The 17,646-nt window shown below is 34.8% G+C and overlaps 3 protein-coding genes and 1 long non-coding RNA gene across 8 annotated transcripts in view; 1 reads left to right on the top strand and 3 right to left on the bottom strand.

Moving 5' to 3' along the window:
• LOC111368907 overlaps nucleotides 1-88 on the top strand; it is a 4,089-nt gene extending 4,001 nt beyond the window's left edge. The window contains exon 8 of the mRNA XM_022990416.1: nucleotides 5-88. Within this exon, the coding sequence (XP_022846184.1) occupies nucleotides 5-88 (84 nt within the window). The remainder of the gene's footprint in view (nucleotides 1-4) is intronic.
• A 1,385-nt stretch (nucleotides 89-1,473) lies between these two features.
• On the bottom strand, nucleotides 1,474-2,949 carry LOC111368906 (luminal-binding protein 4-like). The gene is made up of 4 exons (XM_022990415.1): nucleotides 2,865-2,949; nucleotides 2,043-2,238; nucleotides 1,733-1,947; nucleotides 1,474-1,667 (listed from the first exon to the last, which is right to left on the bottom strand). Exons 1-4 carry the CDS (start codon nucleotides 2,947-2,949, stop codon nucleotides 1,474-1,476), a joined length of 690 nt encoding a protein of 229 aa, XP_022846183.1.
• A 1,277-nt stretch (nucleotides 2,950-4,226) lies between these two features.
• LOC111368462 lies at nucleotides 4,227-6,683 on the bottom strand. Of its 2 annotated transcripts, none has more exons than XR_002697992.1 (2): nucleotides 6,337-6,683; nucleotides 4,227-4,656 (listed from the first exon to the last, which is right to left on the bottom strand). It is a non-coding gene; the product is annotated as an uncharacterized LOC111368462 (long non-coding RNA). The 2 variants fall into 2 exon arrangements; XR_002697993.1 differs by having other exon boundaries at nucleotides 6,463-6,683.
• Nucleotides 6,684-8,488: 1,805 nt separating this feature from the next.
• LOC111368461 (glutamine-dependent NAD(+) synthetase-like) lies at nucleotides 8,489-17,262 on the bottom strand. 4 transcript variants are annotated; one of them, XM_022989699.1, is made up of 15 exons: nucleotides 16,865-17,262; nucleotides 16,562-16,773; nucleotides 15,532-15,837; nucleotides 14,873-15,096; nucleotides 14,562-14,665; nucleotides 13,900-14,034; nucleotides 13,008-13,083; nucleotides 12,604-12,696; nucleotides 11,574-11,709; nucleotides 11,224-11,362; nucleotides 10,963-11,139; nucleotides 10,327-10,494; nucleotides 9,775-9,870; nucleotides 9,249-9,377; nucleotides 8,489-8,904 (listed from the first exon to the last, which is right to left on the bottom strand). In XM_022989699.1, the coding sequence occupies exons 2-15, from the start codon at nucleotides 16,753-16,755 to the stop codon at nucleotides 8,686-8,688; spliced, it is 2,196 nt and encodes a 731-aa protein (XP_022845467.1). In that variant the 5' UTR covers nucleotides 16,756-16,773; nucleotides 16,865-17,262; the 3' UTR covers nucleotides 8,489-8,685. The 4 variants fall into 4 exon arrangements, with proteins under 4 accessions (XP_022845467.1, XP_022845465.1, XP_022845464.1 ...); XM_022989697.1 differs by having other exon boundaries at nucleotides 16,562-16,770; XM_022989696.1 differs by having other exon boundaries at nucleotides 16,562-17,262.
• Between the last annotated feature and the right edge of the window lie 384 nt (nucleotides 17,263-17,646).

Genomic DNA, 17,646 nt, shown 5'->3' with positions numbered 1-17,646 from the left:
ACAGGCTACAAAAAAAAAAAAACAACTGAAAGAGGCGGCATTTGCTGCTTTAAAGGCCTGCTTGGGAGTTTCACTGTACCGGTTATGAGCTTATTTTAACGTAGCGGTTCCAAGCATTTATGAGCGGAGCGATTTAGTAGCGTTTTTTAAAACTCTCCAACTCACGATTGGAGAGTTTTCTTTTATAAGATTGCGTAGATGCCCTTCGTAAAGTTTTCTTTTATATTAATTTGTTTTACTCATAAGTGATATTTTACTTATAGATTTTTTTTTCTTTTTTACATATAAGTTAAAATTTAATTTAAAAAATTAAATATTAAATTAAAATTTTAATTTAATATTTTTGCTTATAATTAATTTTGAACTATAATATAATTTTTCTTATCTTACAAGTAATATTTTACTTATAAGTATTTTTTATTATAATATAATTTTTATAAATTATATATATATTTTAGTTAATATATTTTAATTTAAAATTTTGTTTTGAACAAAATATATTGGATGGAAATAATTATTTTATAAAAGGTAAAATTAGAATAAAACAAGAGAAACGGCCAAAACCAGCCGATTTGGCAGGTTGGGAAAGCCACTCAAAAATGAACTACACCGTTTTTGAGTGTTTTTTAAACCACTCAAAACCAGTGCCCAAAAAAACTTGCAAACACCGGTTCTTCGAGGAAATCCCCCCCCAATGGTCAATGAACTTTGCCAAAATCTTTAGGAGGTCAGCGAACTTCAATTAGCCCCTAAATAGTCACTGAACTTTGCCGAAATCCCCCAAGAAGTCACCAAACTTTAAAATGTCCTTAAATGGTCATCGAACTTTGTCGAAGTCCCTCAAGAGGTCACTCAACTTTGCAAATTGAGACTCCATGCATGACTAGTTTAGTGACCTCTCAGGAGCTTTTGTAAAGTTCAGTGACCATTCAGGGACGTTTGAAGGTTCGGTAACCTCCTATGGGATTTTGGCAAAGTTCAATGACTATTTTGAGACTTATTGAAGTTCGATGACCTCCTAGAAGATTTTGGCAAAGTTCAGTGACCAATGGGGGGATTTCCTCTCGGTTGTTCCAACCTATCATAAATGGTACCCCACCCAAAACTGGTCAAAATTGGTGGAAAAAAAACTCCCAAGCAGGCCCTAAAAGGCAGCAAATTAAGAAAGAAGATATATATATATATATATAAAGGTAAAAAAGAGCCTTTTCGGCTTAGCTTGGAAAGCCTCGAGCCGAAATTTTTTGCCCGAGCAAAAGTTCTGCTCGGCTCGGAAAAAAGCTCGACCATTTTAATCGAGCCGAGCTCGAGCCTCGAGTTTTTGGCTCGGGCTCGGTTCGTTGACATCCCTAGGTCTGATTAGAATTTCGAGAGTTTTTAATGAGTTTATATTATTTATCATGAACTTCTGCGTCTACTTATGGTGAATCTGTAATTGGAAAAATCGTTTTTGCTGGTGTGGTCCCGTGGACATTATATACTCAAGATACTGACATCGAAGGTTCCGCCACTATGGTCAAAGACAAGGATGTTCTTCTCGCCACCTTTCTTATATAAACCGTACGCAATTGCTGCTGCTGTTGGTTCATTGATAATTCTTTCTACATTTAGCCCAGCAATTACACCAGCATCCTTAAAGGCCTGCCGCTGGGCATCGTTGAGGTATGCTGCCAGTTACAACCCAAAATAAAAAGTAATTATAATCAAATAATTCAATGCAATCACAGCTTACTGGGAACTGTTACCACAGCATCCTTAATTTTCTTCCCAAGAAATGCTTCTATTGTTTCCTTCATCTTAGTCAAAATCATAGCACTGATTTCCTCAGGACTGAAGACTTTAGTCTCCCCATCCTTAATTTTGACTTGGTTATATGGCTTTCCATCTTTGTTGACAATTTTGTAAAGAACGAGCTTCATATCCTTTTGAACTTCCTTGTTATCGAACCTGTCAAAAAATAATTTATGATTTTCATCAATAATTTATCACAAAAGCAGTGTACAACAAAAAATACATCAATACATTTAAATAAAAAGATTTGCTTTCTTTCCATGAGTCTTTTAACATCAAAGATAGTCCTTTCAGGGTTGACAGCCACCTGATTCTTTGTAGCTATGATTTCAACATGTCCATTCTTGTAAACACCAACATAGGAATAGGTAGTACCAAGGTCTATACCAATGACTGTTCCCAATTTGGTGGCCTCCTCCTTCGCAATAGAAATTGCTGATAGACAACCTGTTTGATAAGACAAGGTTAGTCAATTTAGTACTCATGAAATCATTTGGCGAATTAATAACAATTCAAACACCGAAGCCAAAGCAATCAAACCATAAGCCAAGGACGTATTGAGAAGCAGTAGCGTTATAACATAACAATTACTTGTTGACAACCATACATATCAATCTTTCCAGTTGGCATTTAGACAGTGAGACCACTTGGTTAATTCCATCTTCTAAAGTTTGTTTTTGGTTTGTTAACCATTTCATCTAAAAGCTCAAGTGGTTAGAAAATGGCCATACGTATTCGTATAAATCCTATATTCAGTGCCCCAATGTGTTTTTTTCCCATGAAAGTGAGACACGTGTACATTTTTTAATAAACAGGTCGCAACAACGTTAACTGGCTCATATAAAAGCGGAAGCTGGTAATTATTAAAAAGGGCCGTATGTTTCCATCATAAGTTGCACAACACTGCCTAAAATTGCATCATTTAGTTGAGCCTTTCCAGCACAATATTTTCTCTTTTAAATCTTGGGAAGTAGTAACTTTTATCAAATTCAGGGCATACTAGCATGAACAAACTTTCCAATTGAAGATAAAGAACCAGCTTCCAAATTGAGGAATAAATATAAATTCTTGACCATTGACAATGGTGTCTTTGAGGTTCTTTCCACGAATGGAGACACCCATCTTGGACGTACAGATATTTCTTGCTAATATATCCATCTTTGCATTTATTAGAAAATCAATATTTCGAAAATGACTGATATATTTCTGTAGCAAGTGGCAGTGTGTCATGCAGTTATAGGTCAAAAGTTCGAAACGTAATATATTCAAATACACCCCCCCTTGAACACATTGTCCTTTTATGATATAGCTGAGAAATCAATTTGATGTATGATCAATTCGGCAATCTGAAATATGTATTGATAACATATTAAGTTTCGATTTTATCTTTAAAAATTGTCCAACATATATTATTTTGCACTTCAAAAAGGAAGGCTTAGAACGATAATTTTGTGACTTATTGTTGGGTTTAATGATGCTGAAAGTTCATTTGTTGTGCAGGAGAGGATTTTGATCATAGAATTATCGAATACTTCATTAAGCTGATTAAGCTAAGATAACAGAGCTCTTGGTAAGCACCTACTTGATTCCCTTTACTTTACTTTACTCTAATATATTTTTCATACTTATTTTCAATCACATTCCCATGATAAAATATTCTATAACTAAATTCATAACTTTCTTCCTTTTTAAGATCACATTCTTCAAAAAATACTATTCAAAATTATGTTTTTTAAATTTTAAGATAATCAATTAGGAGCTCAATTTCTACCAAACATAGGTTTAATAATGTGAGATTTTATCCTCGACAATACTCCAAAACTCTTAGGGGCCGTTCTCTTGGTGTTTCAGTTTTTGAGTTTTGAATTCATTTTAAGTTTTTTTTTGTTTTCAGTGCCTGTTTTGAAATTGCTGAAAATGCATTCTTTTTGTGATTCTGAATACTGTTTCTAAAAACTAAAAATGGAAAACACGTTTACTTTGAAATTTTGAGAATATCTTTTTATAATATTTTATTCAAGCTTAACTTTTCTCTAGTTTTATTTTTTTACTTTTTTTTTCCTAACTCAGACTTGATTTATACCCTCACTTCAAATACATGATTTTTTCCACAGATTTTGTACAAGATGACTTCCTCTGATTTGCTGTGTGTCAGAAACTATTTTTGACAACAGTCAATTATAGGAAGACAACCCTATACTTATAGCATGTTTTTGCACTGCTCTTTCCTAAATTACGACGTTGAACTGAAGAAAATATAGGTTCATCGATCATTCATTATTTGTAACTAAACTGGACTAGAATAGGACGAAACTGAAACAGAAACAGAAACAGAAATAGAAACTGGCCAGCTTGACTGAACCAAACGAGTTTTCACTGAGAATATTCCAAATCGAGACCGTCCAGCTATCATGAAAACTGCACCATTGGAAAGGTAATCTTAATATCTCACCAATCACAATTGTCCTTAAATAAATTTCACTGGAAATATGAAATCTTTTGACAAAAGTAGACAGATACAAAGCAGTACTCGGAAGTGCAATTAATGTCCCAAGTTCTATCTGCTTTTGATTGAGAAATCATACATAAATGTGTCACATGCAAAAAGGAATAGTACTTCACAGTATTGAAAAGGAAAAAGAGCTAATGATCTTGTCCATTGTTCGGTCGAATCCTATCTAGTTATGTGTACCAAACATTTTCTCCGTTTAAATAGATGCCCATATTCTTCACAGATGGATAAGGAGCAGAGAGTATTGGTTTTACACTTGTGTACTTGTAAGACATCTCCACTGCTCCACACGAGGTCCCCTGTCCATTAGCATGAGCAAGCCTGCATTGTTGCCCGATAACCCGAATTTATATCTAAAATCATAAGAAAGAATTATTGTATTTAGGTATATTTTCTTCATTGGCTTCAGAAAAGAACTTGATAATTACAAGAAGACAAAATGATGGCCTAATTTAGGCATAAATTATCAGATCAATAAATGTCTATCCTGCATAAAATCCTCTTATTCAGTTTTTTCTCCCAATACTCAAGAGACAGGTATATTGGTCCAGGTTTGCATATCTATCCACATATCTGAGTACCCTTGGCACGGGATGCCATAGTTCCGGGGTCAAAAATTATACTACTCCCCTCTCATAGTACTAAAGTACAAATTGTTATACTCAAATGCTGCAAATCAGTGTCTAAAGTAAACAGTAACCAGAACCCACAGAGAGAACAACACATCTACATGTTTTATCAATTCCTTGAACCACAGCAGGCATTTTGCATATTTCCAATCAAGAGTTTCATTCAAAATAATGGTTTTTCCACAAAATAGGATAGAATTTATGAATTCCATCAACTCCAATAACCTTACCCATCACTCAGATCGATGTCATAATTTATATTAAACTTAAAGCATATTCACGAAACCCATGTATGGATCTCCAGCAGAAAAAATGTCCCAAAAATCACAACAGTGTTCTAACAATAACTCAGCTAAACCAAACTCACAATTAAAAATAAATTCATATTTTGCAACATAGTCAACAAACTCACAATAGGAAGATAACACAATCAAGAAATCAAAGGTCCAAAAGATAAAAGATAAAAGTTAAAAAATCACAAACCCAAAAAAAATAAAAAGATTCAGATCAGAATCAAAATCAGAATCCCAATTGTGAAATTACAAAGAAGGAGTGAATCTGAGCTTACAGATTGAGGATAAATCATTCTACAGATTAGTATGTTCGAAAAGGCAAATATTTTAAAAGGAGTATAGCTGGCTGAACTGCAAAATTAACCAAAAAAACGGAGAATATAGGGGCAAGCATACATTGAATCTAGTTACAAATATTTTCAGACGCTGTACGTTTCATTCTTGTTGTCTCTCTCTCTCTCTGTAATTGAAACGTCTTACTCATTGCAGGTTCCACAATTTTGACCTTTTTTTGCTGCTTCAAATAAATGTTTAACAATCACTTTTCTTTCCATCAACTTTCCCTTTTGATGACCCCGTAGAAAACAAAGTCCAAAAGCATTCTGAATTCAGAATCCTAGCTAGCCTAATTGCAGAGACTCTTTAAAGAAACAAACACAGAAATATTTATGGGTTTTTGTTCTGTCCCTCTCTAGAGAAAAATGGATGACAATAAAGGAGAAACTACCAAGAAAATACAGCATTTATCGACTTCTCCGAATGACCCAAATCAAGAATCATCAGAAACCATGGATATGATACTAACATTTTATTATTCTTATAGATCTAGCAAAATGATCCCATTATACTCTTGAATGTGTTATGGTTGGAGTTCAACTTCAACCAAAACCAATTAATTTCCAACCAAATTCAACCAATAATGAGCAATTATAAAATCAAGATGCAAAGTACAGATTGTAATTACTCAAATTGAAGGAATATAAACTGAAATTACAAACTAGAACCAGTTTATGTCCAACCAAAATCAACCATTCATTCCCTTAATTGATGTTTCCATTACAATGCAGGGCTTACAAGTAAAAAACAAAATACAAAAGAGAAATAGATAGACCTGCAGAGGATGAAAAGACAGAGACTTGGAAGACAGATTTATAGAAGGAAGAAGAGAAGAAGGAGAAATGAGAAAAATAGAAGAAAGCAGGAGAAATAGAGAAGCAGGAGGAGAAGAGAAGAATACCAGAGAAAGAGAGACGCCGAGAAGAACACAACAGCAGAGAAACAGGAAGAAGAATGGTAGAGGAAGGGGGAAGACGAACGACAGCAGCCAATTTCAATTCAACACTCGACCCTTCTTCATTGTCTTCCAACAACCCTAGAGCAAAATAATAACCAAAAAGGGCTTGGGCTAGCCCACCATACAAGCCCAACTAGATAAATAAAAATAAATTGAGTGAGCCCATGACAGAATGCTTTAAAAACCAAGGAAAAAAAATTCAAATCTGAGAAAATAACACCAAAGAAATACCTAGATTTGAGGATGAGCCTTCGATTGAGCCTTTGATTCTTCAATCTGCCACAATAAAGGAATGGGAAGGCAGAGCAAACCCTAGAGAACAACTGCTCTAGATAATCTTACATGAGAGAGAGGATATGTGAGAGAGAGAAGCTTTTACTTACAGGAAGCTCATCACTTACGGGATAGAGATCTGTCCGTTTTTCGTGTTTTCATCTGTTCTCGTGTTTTGGCCTGAAAACAGTCAAAACGTCTTTTTAGACGTTTTGAGTTTTCAAGGCAATTTTTTTTTTGTTTTCAAAAATTCGTTTTCGAAAATGAAAAAGAGAACGCGTTTTCACTGTTTTGAAAAATTGAAAACAAAAAACGGCTCGAAAATGACAAAGAGAACAAACCCTAGCTTTCAGTTGATTAACAAGATCAACATCATGCAAGTTCCAAGTTAATGTAGAGACATGATACCTCATGTTTTGGTTTTCTCAATGAATAATGCTATCTAACATTATTGGTGTTAGCATACCAGTTTAGGTGTCGTAATGTGACAAATTCAATTAAAGGTGAAATTATTTGATATATTTAATTGAGCCTATCATGTAATGTCATTTAAATAGATATTGTAATATAAATGGTACTAAATAGCATTATTCTTTCTCAATTGTTTTTGTGAACATTTTTCTTCCTTACATTTGTAACAACTCGTGATATTTGTCCAATTGACTACCTATCATAAGCCATTCCACTTATAAATGAAGATGGGCAATGGTTGAGACTACAAGTTAAACAAGTAAATAGCATCATTGAGAATGTAAGAATGAATGAAAACTTAGTTTTCACAATCCCCTTTATTTCTTCATTAAGCATCCAAATGGTTGAGAATCGTCTCTGATGGTTGTATTCAGCCATGCAAGCAACGAAATATTTATAAGGGGTAGGCTACAAGTATTAAAGTAAACAAATAGCCTTAAGGCGCTTCCAAACTCACTTGGTCAAACAACTAGGGCTGGACATGGTCCAATTCGGTTCGGCTCTCGTTAGAACAGAACCGGCTCGGAATTTTTGGGTGTTTAGTAAATGGACTTGTCGGGTCCAAATTTAATTTTAGAACCGTTCGAATTCGGTTCATTTCCATTCAGTTCCCAAGTTCCGTACTATAATTAATTTTTTTAATATTTACAAAGTTACATTAATTCAACTAATGGCATATTTAATCTTAACTCTTACAAAATAACATAGTTCAATCTTAACTCTTTGTTGAGTTCTTCATAAATTTGATTGTTAAAATCACAGAAAGAGAAAGATAGCAAGCTCACAATAATTAAGAGAAACGCTGTTGAGGCTCAATTCAATTTATCCAGAACAGTAAAAAGAGCACTACAGTAGAATAACAGATTTTGGTAAAAGGTAGGTTAATTTGATTAAGTTGGACTTGGACTGAAAATTAGAAATAAGAAAATCTTATTTTTGAGTTTGAGCTAAATTAACTAGTTAGTAAATTTATTTAGAAAAAAATAAAATAATTTGACTTTATTTAAAATAAATAAAATTTAAAAATTAGGGAGATTCGATTATTCAATTCTTGACCTAGAACCGAAAATCGAACCGAATCCGTCGGTTCTCGATTTAGATACCCGTTCTCGGGTATTTAACTTAAGAAAAATCACTCAGTTCGAGTTGGGTTCGGCTAGTTCGATTCAGGAGTTTTGTCCAACCCTACAAACAACGTTTGATAAAGAGAAGGCCACACAAAGCAAAAGGGTATTCGTACTCTTATTTCAGAAACCGAACCATTATAGATAAGAAAATGGCAGACATTAATATAATATGCAAGTAAATTATTATTCCTGTTCTGTATTATAATAGATAAATTCAACATGAAAAGCATGGAAAAGAAGACAGTAAATTATCCATGTATGCCACGAGATACTTGTTCCAAGTTTGAGTGGGAACCTAAAATCCAGCTCGTGGATTGTTGGAACCTGCTGCCACAACACCCATACCACCATCTGAATTAACATCGGCATTTTCCTGGTTAGTTGACTTTGTAATAGTGACTTTATCACCATTTAGATTGTCTACAAATTCATCAATCTTGCGGAATTGATATGGCCACCTTGCATTGTACAGCAATTGGCGTAGATCAAACCTATTGTCTTCTGGCGAATAACTCTGCAAATGCGTGTAATCTTTCTTTGTTTAGCTATTACATAATTAAACTTTCGCATGGTCAAAATCGAAAATGCACAATATTTTAGACTCGATAATCTTTGACTAAGGTTAAACTGTTTAATTATAACTGAATATGAAAGTTCTAAAAAAATATTTTTTTTATTGGTCAAAACGGACAATGCGTAAATTACTTATTTTGAAAGAAATGTAAGAGTTACTTTCAAAATAAACAACATTTTTAGTTAGAAATAAGAAAAACATGTTCCTATATAAAGTTATGAAAAAGATGCACATACTTTTCTCAAGCTTAACCAAACATGCTCTTTTAGGCTTGCAAATAGTACCTCTGCGTGATAGGAAGGTGTTAAGACTGCCATTTTATGTCTATTGATGGAATAGTACTTGGAGAAATGCTTCACTTTCTCAGCAACTTCTGCTGGAGTCAATTTTGCACCCCATCTATAACAAAGATTCTGCCAGGAAAACGAAATAATGAAAAATTATACATATACCACAAAAATTCTGCCATACCGTGTCATTTAATTACATTGACCACAATAAATATTCCAAGCAATCTGACAGTTGAGTACTACAAGGAAATTAAATTTGCAGATAAGGTTCCTATCCACGAACAAAATAGACTACTTAGAATATTGGAAATCAAGACATCCGTCCATTCACCACATGTTTGCCGTTGGCTTAAAAGTCATATGTGGGGCATAAATGTATTTTTCTTATTACATAAAAGAAATTTTAGGGTACTGACAGCCTGAGGCAATTGAGCTATTGCACAAGAGGCAAAAATGAAGTTGGGGCAATGGAAAGCTAACTTATTGAAAGTCTCTTACAGTTAAGATATTAGACACGAACCTTAAACATCGATACAGGACCACAGCGGAAAATCTTACGCATCCTTCCATATACTGAGAGTTCCTCGTAGGTCATTCCCATGTCAACTTCATCCAACTACGTTCAAACAGAAAAAAACAATCAGACTTACACAAATTCACATTCTACATAAAACTTTCGTGCTGCCAATGTCAAAATGTAGGACAAGCTATGAATTTTTTTCGATGGTGCTGAAGTTGAAATATGGCAGCCAGATGACCCACAAAAAACTTTTTTTTCGATGGTGCCAATGTCAAACTAAATAAAACTTTCGTGCTGCCAATGTCAAAATGTAGGACAAGCTATGAATTTTTTTCGATGGTGCTGAAGTTGAAATATAGCAGCCAGATGACCCACAAAAGGATTTCTAAGGACAGAACAAGCACCCCCTTAGCCAAGAATATCATGAGCTATGATGACCAGATGGGGGAACGATACAAAAAAGAATATAGAGTCCTTCAAAAGCATGCTTTGAAAGGGAAAAGTACGTCAACTCAAAAAATAGCAAGTCGTAAGCCAGGTTTTAATAAATACCTGGCTGTAGTTGGAACGTATAGGCTCCAATTCAGCAGTAGGAGGAGCAGCTTCAACTTCTGCCAATGATGAATAACCAAGATGGATAGCAGCCCATTTCAAAAATATTCGAAGATCCTGCTTGCTGATACTTCCAATTGGATTTATATCAGCAGCACTGCAATCATACTGCATTTAATAGGTAAACAACTTATTAGAATGAGATTAATCATATCATTGTTAAACATTGCTATCAATGCACAATGTTAGTCATATTCATAAACATGATTATGAATCAAGTTAGCCAGCTAAAACTAGATCCAGAATTGCACAATGCAAAGGCCTGCCCCATATACCCCTTGCCAGATACAATTTTGCCTCCATTTTGGAAGAATTTACAAACGGATTAATTTATAAATGGATAAGAAATAAGTGGTGAATAAGTGGATAGTACTTGTGGGCCATTGGAATGTCTTGTTGAAAATGAAGTTTGACCATTTATAAATGATTTAATATTGCCAAACAGGGGCTTCATTTCTTGATTCTGATTGATGCTTAATTGTTTCTTTTTTTCATAAACTGGCTAAATTAAGTCCAAATAAGTTCAATGCTCGCAACCCAAAAATTTCTCTTGGCGGCAAGTAAGATCTGAAGTACCTTTGTTAGGTAGCCACGTAAGCCTTCATCCACATTGGAGCTACCCAAGACCAGATAAAAACCAGGTTTGTTGTGAACCCAAGGCAAAAGTGATGCTAGCATGAATGCTATGACCATTCTGATGCGAGCCTGTATGTTTTGCAATCCCAAGTTTTCAATATTGGATCCTCCATCTACCTGTGGAGAAAATTAATGACCAGCCATGAAAACTAAAAATTGTAGAGGTCCATGCACACAAAATATATACATTTTATCCTCTACCTTGTAACGCAGTCGCTTTCCAGTAAGTGTTTGAAACAAAGAGAGCAGAGAAGAAACTACTCCATCTATAGAAACATCAAGGTGCCATGACCCAATTTCATCAGCCAGCACCTTTGCCCTGGTTCTTGTGACATCAGAGCTATAAGAGAGAATATATCATTGGTTGATTGTCCAGTATATAATCTAATTCTTAACTTTAATGTAACAATAACAAGGAGGATGAGATCATTAGTGTCTTAAACCTCCGGTACTGTTCAAACTAAAGTGACTCTTCTCTAAAAAATTTAATATGTTAAGCATTTCATAGTGTGGTAAAAGTTAGACTATTAATTCTGCCCATTTGTCCTTACCTATTTTCAGATCCCATAAAAATTGTGTAGAATATGCGTTTAGCAAATTCTTTGCTGTCAGTTGGAAATTGTCCACCAGTGTAATGGCCGATTCGTATAGCATCAGCTTTGACCTGTTCATCTCCATTGGTGATTTCTGCACGTTGCATATCAGTGGAGTGTAAACAAAACATGACATGCAGAATATGTTAACTAATAGGTATGAATGTTTCAGGCAATTTGCAGTAGGAAAGTAATACTCGTCAAACTACTTTTAATTATACAAATCTCACTCTTGAAATTGGAGTCATTTTTTGGAAGATTTTCAAGAAACACAACAATGTCAAAGTATTGGAAAACAGCGGTACTCAACTGAACACTGTTCATCTTTAACTATTCAAACACTAATTTAGCCATTTTAAAATGTATGGAAAAATAATGAAATACTATAATTTTTCTCTAATCAATGTGCATTCTGTCCTCTTTAAGAGAAACTAATTAAATATTTGGAACTTATCAGGTAATACTTTCAAAGTTGCAGCCAAGCAGGAGATTAAACTTGAATATAAATAGTTCTATTCAGCGACACATAAAGATGTACTAAAATTATACCTGTCGTTGGTCTGTTTAACAAAAATATCACATTTTTCCTTTTTCAATTAGAAACGGTAAGAGTAGTGGACAGCTAGTTATCAATCCAATGACTTGCAAAATAGCCAGTGATAATCATAAATTGCTCTTTCAAGTGAACAAAAATATGCATTCACCCAAATCAAGCCCTTAACAACTCTATGAGCTTCCAGTCATGCATTGCTGAACCTTATTGCGAATACAACCTATTTAGCCTCCGGCCTTTTGATAATGTGAATACTGTTTAAGAGAATAAGTTCAAGAGCGATGAGTGTTAAAGGGACACTATTATACAATCATCTCATTCATGCACACAAGTGTTGAAATCACTAAAGAAAACTTACGGAACAAAGCACATCACTCATCAAAAGCTTGATCCTTGGAGCATAGACGGTTAAAGAAACTAGAAGCCAAAACTAACCTTTTACAACAAGCTGACACATGCAACCAACTATAGCAGCAACAGAGGAGCTATCGGCCCCACCTGAAAGTGGAAGCAAAAAACCAGATGCACCACTTCTAGCCTCCGGCCTTTTGATAATGTGAATACTGTTTAAGAGAATAAGTTCAAGATAAGTGACGAGTGTTAAAGGGACATTATTATACAATCATCTTATTCATGTACATAAGTGTTGAAATCATTAAAGAAAACATACAGAACAAAGCACATCACTCATCAAAAGCTTGATCCTTGGTGCATAGACAGTTAAAGAAGCTAGAAGACAAACTAACCTTTTACAACAAGCTGGCACATGCAACCAACTATAGCAGCAACAGAGGAGCTATCGGCCCCACCTGAAAGTGGAAGCAAAAAACCAGATGCACCACTTCGTCTTAAATAATCCCATAACCAGCAACCAGGTCCATAAGCTATTTCCTCTACAGGAGAATGATACTGAATCTGCATAGGAGAAATAAGATTTAGCATTGCAAGGTTGCCAGAATGAAGCTATGAGAAAAAGAATGAAATTATCTTAGAACGCCACAAGATCGATTGAATGATGCCACACTTCAGCAGAATAATGCCACATCCTGCCCATTCCCTTTATAAGTGCCAAAAGTGCCCTGTAAACATATTTTCATTTCCACGGTTCTCTCTACCTCCCATCACCCCTAATCTAAGGTGCGTGGAAACATGACATGACACGCCGACAATTGATTTTTCGAAAATGTAGGTCATGAAAACATCAGGGACGTGTGGATTTTAATTCTCCAAAGTTTTAAATTCACATTTTATATCTTTATTTTCAAAATTTTTGATATAGGACATGACATGTTATGTCAAACACTTGCCCGAAGGGTGTCTCTAATGTATCCCTCGAGTATTGACAATTTAAAAAATATATAAAAAAACTTGGACATGATACGTGGCTTGTTAGATACATGTCTTTCAGTGTCAAGGTCTGACACGACTTGGCACGACACGTGTTTCCACCCTAATAAAAGTGTCCATGCATCATAGCTCCTTACCGACGTCCCAACCCTCCTAATATGGGAGGAAATTTTCAAAAAATTAGTGTTTTTCTATCTTTCTTTAAATATACATTCACCCCAAAAAGTGGAATAATTGCAAATTTAATATTGGATCCTTCATGTAAGGTATCTAGCTTTATCCTCTCCAACGAGAAGCATATGCATGAGGCAATTAAAACACCCTCCTAAAAGTCTGTGTTTTATTTCTTTTGATTTCAACCATGGTAGCATCATACGAGCTCACCTTAAGTGGACTTGAGAGTGACATTTGGAGATTAAAAGACTGGCAAAGTTTGTAAGGTACTGCTACTGAGGATACTCTTGGTTTGCAGCTTGCTTGTTCTTGAAAGCTACTTATAGATCCTCTAAGACTAGCAACCTGCCATCAGATGAAGAATCAAAAACCAGAGACAGCTAAAACTACATAAAAATAAAAAATAAAGGATAATGGATTACAATTGCCAAAAACTTGAGATATTAGAATATGCACATATGCGAGCAGCATGAGTGCATAATTGGCCTGCGAACTATTGATCAAAGTATTAATAAGCTATTCTAGCCACCCATTACCGGTTGGCTTTGGAATAGCATCCCCAATAAAATATATTTAGAATATTAACGGCTTCTTATAAATCAGGTCATATCATCCCCAATATCATGTGCCGAATTCACAGCTTGTAATAGCACAAAAGTTACAAATCATGCTTGCTCAAGGAAGTACCATTATATGGAGAATAAATGAGAGGAAACAAAGCAAAATGCCCTAGGAAGTCAAACCGGTAAAATCCAATTAGCTGGTATTACAAGGCGTGACTAAACAATTTATAGGCTTTTTATTACCAAAACAAATGAGCACATCAACCCCTATGGTTCTAAAGAATAACAGGGATGGAATTTTCAGCATACCGCATCTAGATCTATTTGAGCAACCACCAATTCTACATCCTTCATGGAAAATTGGGAACCTTGGGCAACCATATCACCATTCACAACAACGCAAGAACATCCATCTGTGGAACATTAATTTATCAAACAACAGAGCCTGAAAATTCAATTTGTTTTCACGTTTGGAAAAAATAAAATAAGGCCAGACGAAATCTGATAATGCTGAAACTAACTGTTGTAATTGATTCTTTCTAGGTAAATAGATAAAAACAGCATATGTTTCATAAACAGAGTATGTAATATGATAAACAAAATAAGAGCATCCTTCCCACCATAATAAAGGCGGCCACCATCACATCCTTGCTGATTACTATACATGTAAACTCCTCCACGGGTATGTGTAGCACCTATAAAAGCACGAAGGCGAAGATCAAGCTTTCTTAACTGGTGATGACTTCCACTGGCATTCATAAAAACTTCAACACCATTCAATGCAAGCTCAGCATGAGGGGGAATAGGACTAAAAAGTTCCTCGCAAACTTCAGCTGCAACAGCTCTGAGGGGAACACAAATTCTAAGTATTAGAAGATTAGGAAAAAAGGTTATGAGAAAAAAAATTGGGGAATACGTGAATCGAGGCACGTGTATATACAGTCACACATGCCAAAGGCCAAAAAAAAAAAATGCGCAGTAAAATAGAACTGAGAATGAATAAGAAACAAGTTAAAGAATAAAGTAGAACTTCTGGTCTAAATACATGTGGATGCTCACAGCATCTCCATTGATCTTCTCTTCATATTAATTCAATTAGATGACAGAAGGTTAATAATCTGCTAGTTCTACCCCATCAAAAATTGAAAATTTGCAATGGTGAAATTCATACATAGCTACTTAATCCATTCACATTCAATTATTGATCAAACAGCTTTAATATTGAAACTAAATCATGGAAAATGTTATAAGCAAGGGCGCTAGAAATATTATAACGTACGTGTCCAGAAACTGAATATAACCATAGCCAAAAGGCACCGTCAACTGAGATAAAGACTCTGATATTTCGATTGGGAGCAGAAAGTCTTCAAGATGGTCTTTTTGCTTCCAAGCTGTAAACCATCGAAGTTCCCTGTAGTTTCCGTCATTTGCAAGCCACATCTTTGGGCGTATCATCACTATTTTTCTGTTCAAGCACAACACTTGACAATTATAACGCTCTGACCCCTTGATAACAGGCATACCAAAACTACAAAATATGCCATCAGTCCAATCACCAAGCAATAGTTCTTTTAAGCACTCCCACCTGCAAATAATTCACAATGTCTTGAAAAGAAATGGAAAAAAGACGAAACAAAATAACAGTGAAGTAGTATATTTCTAGAAAACCGTAGTAACACCATGCTTTGGAATTATCATTCCCCATTTCAGAAAGGTTGCATTAATCTCAATTTACTTTTTTTATGACCATAGATGTCCGAGCGAGCTTCGCGCACCTCGACTAATCCACGGGGTCCTGAAATTTACAGTCGATTACTCACTTCAATGGTTCTGAGAGGACTCGAACTGGTAATCACTGAGGAGCAAACCCAATGTCTGACCACTGAGCTAAGGGTTGCATTAATCTCAATTTACTAAAGTAACAATACTGTTCATAAAATCATTTAATAATGACAACAATGTTGTCATACTATTATTTATAAAGTAGTTCCCAATTGATGCTAGACGCTCACATATTAGCATAAAGAACAACTATAACTCTATAGACTATAAGCAATTCAGTGTCCATAAACAGATTTTTATAGCAGTCTCATCATTCCACTTTTATTTTTGTAAATAAAATTCAAATTAAACATAATTTGCAATCCTCATTCCACTTTTTAACTATTTTCGAGCTCAATTCTCCATTTTTCTTTTCTGAACAACTCAATTATGTGTTATAAACCGAAATTCGTCCAAGGAAGATAGCATACCTACATTGACACAAAAAATATTCAATCAAATTTGAATGCATGTAAGCATATACTTACGCATGAGTGACGGTATCAAGTTCCAAGAAATGGTCTTCACAGCCATAGCCAGTGATTTCAAGCTCTGGGCCAAGCCGTATCACTGCACCGGCTTTTTTAGCCCTAAAAATGGACTCTTTTATATTCCTCACGTTGCAATCAAAATCCATTGCCCATTGATTCAAATTACACGTGGCAACTTTCAACAACCTCATCTTCAATTCTCAATTCTACTACTCCAAAATTTCAATAACCGAACTAAAATTTCAAAAAACACACGCACACAAAGAGTAGAAATTGAAACACTTGTATATGAATATGTACCGTATAAACCTGGAGCGGAGAACTACGGAATAGTTGGATAACGAATCAAATCCAATAAATGCTAAAGAATATAAATTTATCCTATGTTTATTTTGTATAATTATAGAAAGGTATACAAATGATCAAAATAAGTATTAAATTTCTTATTTCTACAGAAGGAATTGAGATTTCTCGTTGCATAAATGAGATTCAGATTCTGAGAATTTATGGGGAATTTTATGGCCTTGGGATTGGAATTGAATTCATTTCGTTAGGTGGATTCAAATTTTATTTGCTGCTTATATATATAGGCTAATAGACTGGAGCGAATTATAAGCTAAAATGCACCAGCAGAGGGGTTTGGGAAAGCCTTTGACACGTCCGAGAATTAACAAGTTTTGACTTCTATGTTGATTGTTTGATGCGTGAATGAAGGTTTGAGGGAGACGTTCCAGGCTACTATTCAACTCAACTAAGATGCAATTAGTTATTTTCATAGCATTCAAAACGGGATATTGATTTAATAAGTTCGACGATGATTCAAAAAACTTTTAAAGTCAATGAAATTATTGTGCAAAGTTCAATAACTATTTGAATTTTTGACCCCCATCGAGTAGTCCATTAGGGAAGACAGGATTCAAGACTATAATCCCCGTTTTACCTTCAAATTTTGATAAAAGTCCTACAAATTTTGAGCACAGGTGAAAAAGTCATGGCATGGAATTGGGATTAGATTTACGATTTAATTTATTCAAAATTTGATGATGTTGATATATAGAGACTATTTCAAGCGTAACCAGTCA

The sequence above is a fragment of the Olea europaea genome, chromosome 19, assembly GCF_002742605.1.
Source record: "Olea europaea var. sylvestris chromosome 19, O_europaea_v1, whole genome shotgun sequence".
Taxonomy (NCBI): domain Eukaryota; kingdom Viridiplantae; phylum Streptophyta; class Magnoliopsida; order Lamiales; family Oleaceae; genus Olea; species Olea europaea.
The sequence above is the reverse complement of the archived record's forward strand: the minus strand, read 5'-3'. Positions and strand labels throughout refer to the sequence as shown.

Bases quoted from the DNA above. Each gene is read 5' to 3' on its own strand.
- LOC111368906 (XM_022990415.1), bottom strand. From the start codon at position 2,949: ATGGATATATTAGCAAGAAATATCTGTACGTCCAAGATGGGTGTCTCC. The intron at 2,239-2,864 runs GTCAAGAATTTA...CTTATCAAACAG, and splicing joins CAAAGACACCATTGTCAATG to GTTGTCTATCAGCAATTTCT. The intron at 1,668-1,732 runs GTAAGCTGTGAT...TGTAACTGGCAG, and splicing joins TGCTGTGGTAACAGTTCCCA to CATACCTCAACGATGCCCAG.
- LOC111368461 (XM_022989700.1), bottom strand. From the start codon at position 16,755: ATGAGGTTGTTGAAAGTTGCCACGTGTAATTTGAATCAATGGGCAATG. The intron at 11,710-12,914 runs GTTAGTTTGTCT...TGCAACGTGCAG, and splicing joins GTGCCAGCTTGTTGTAAAAG to AAATCACCAATGGAGATGAA. The intron at 9,378-9,774 runs GTTCGTGTCTAA...TTTTCCTGGCAG, and splicing joins GTCCTGTATCGATGTTTAAG to AATCTTTGTTATAGATGGGG.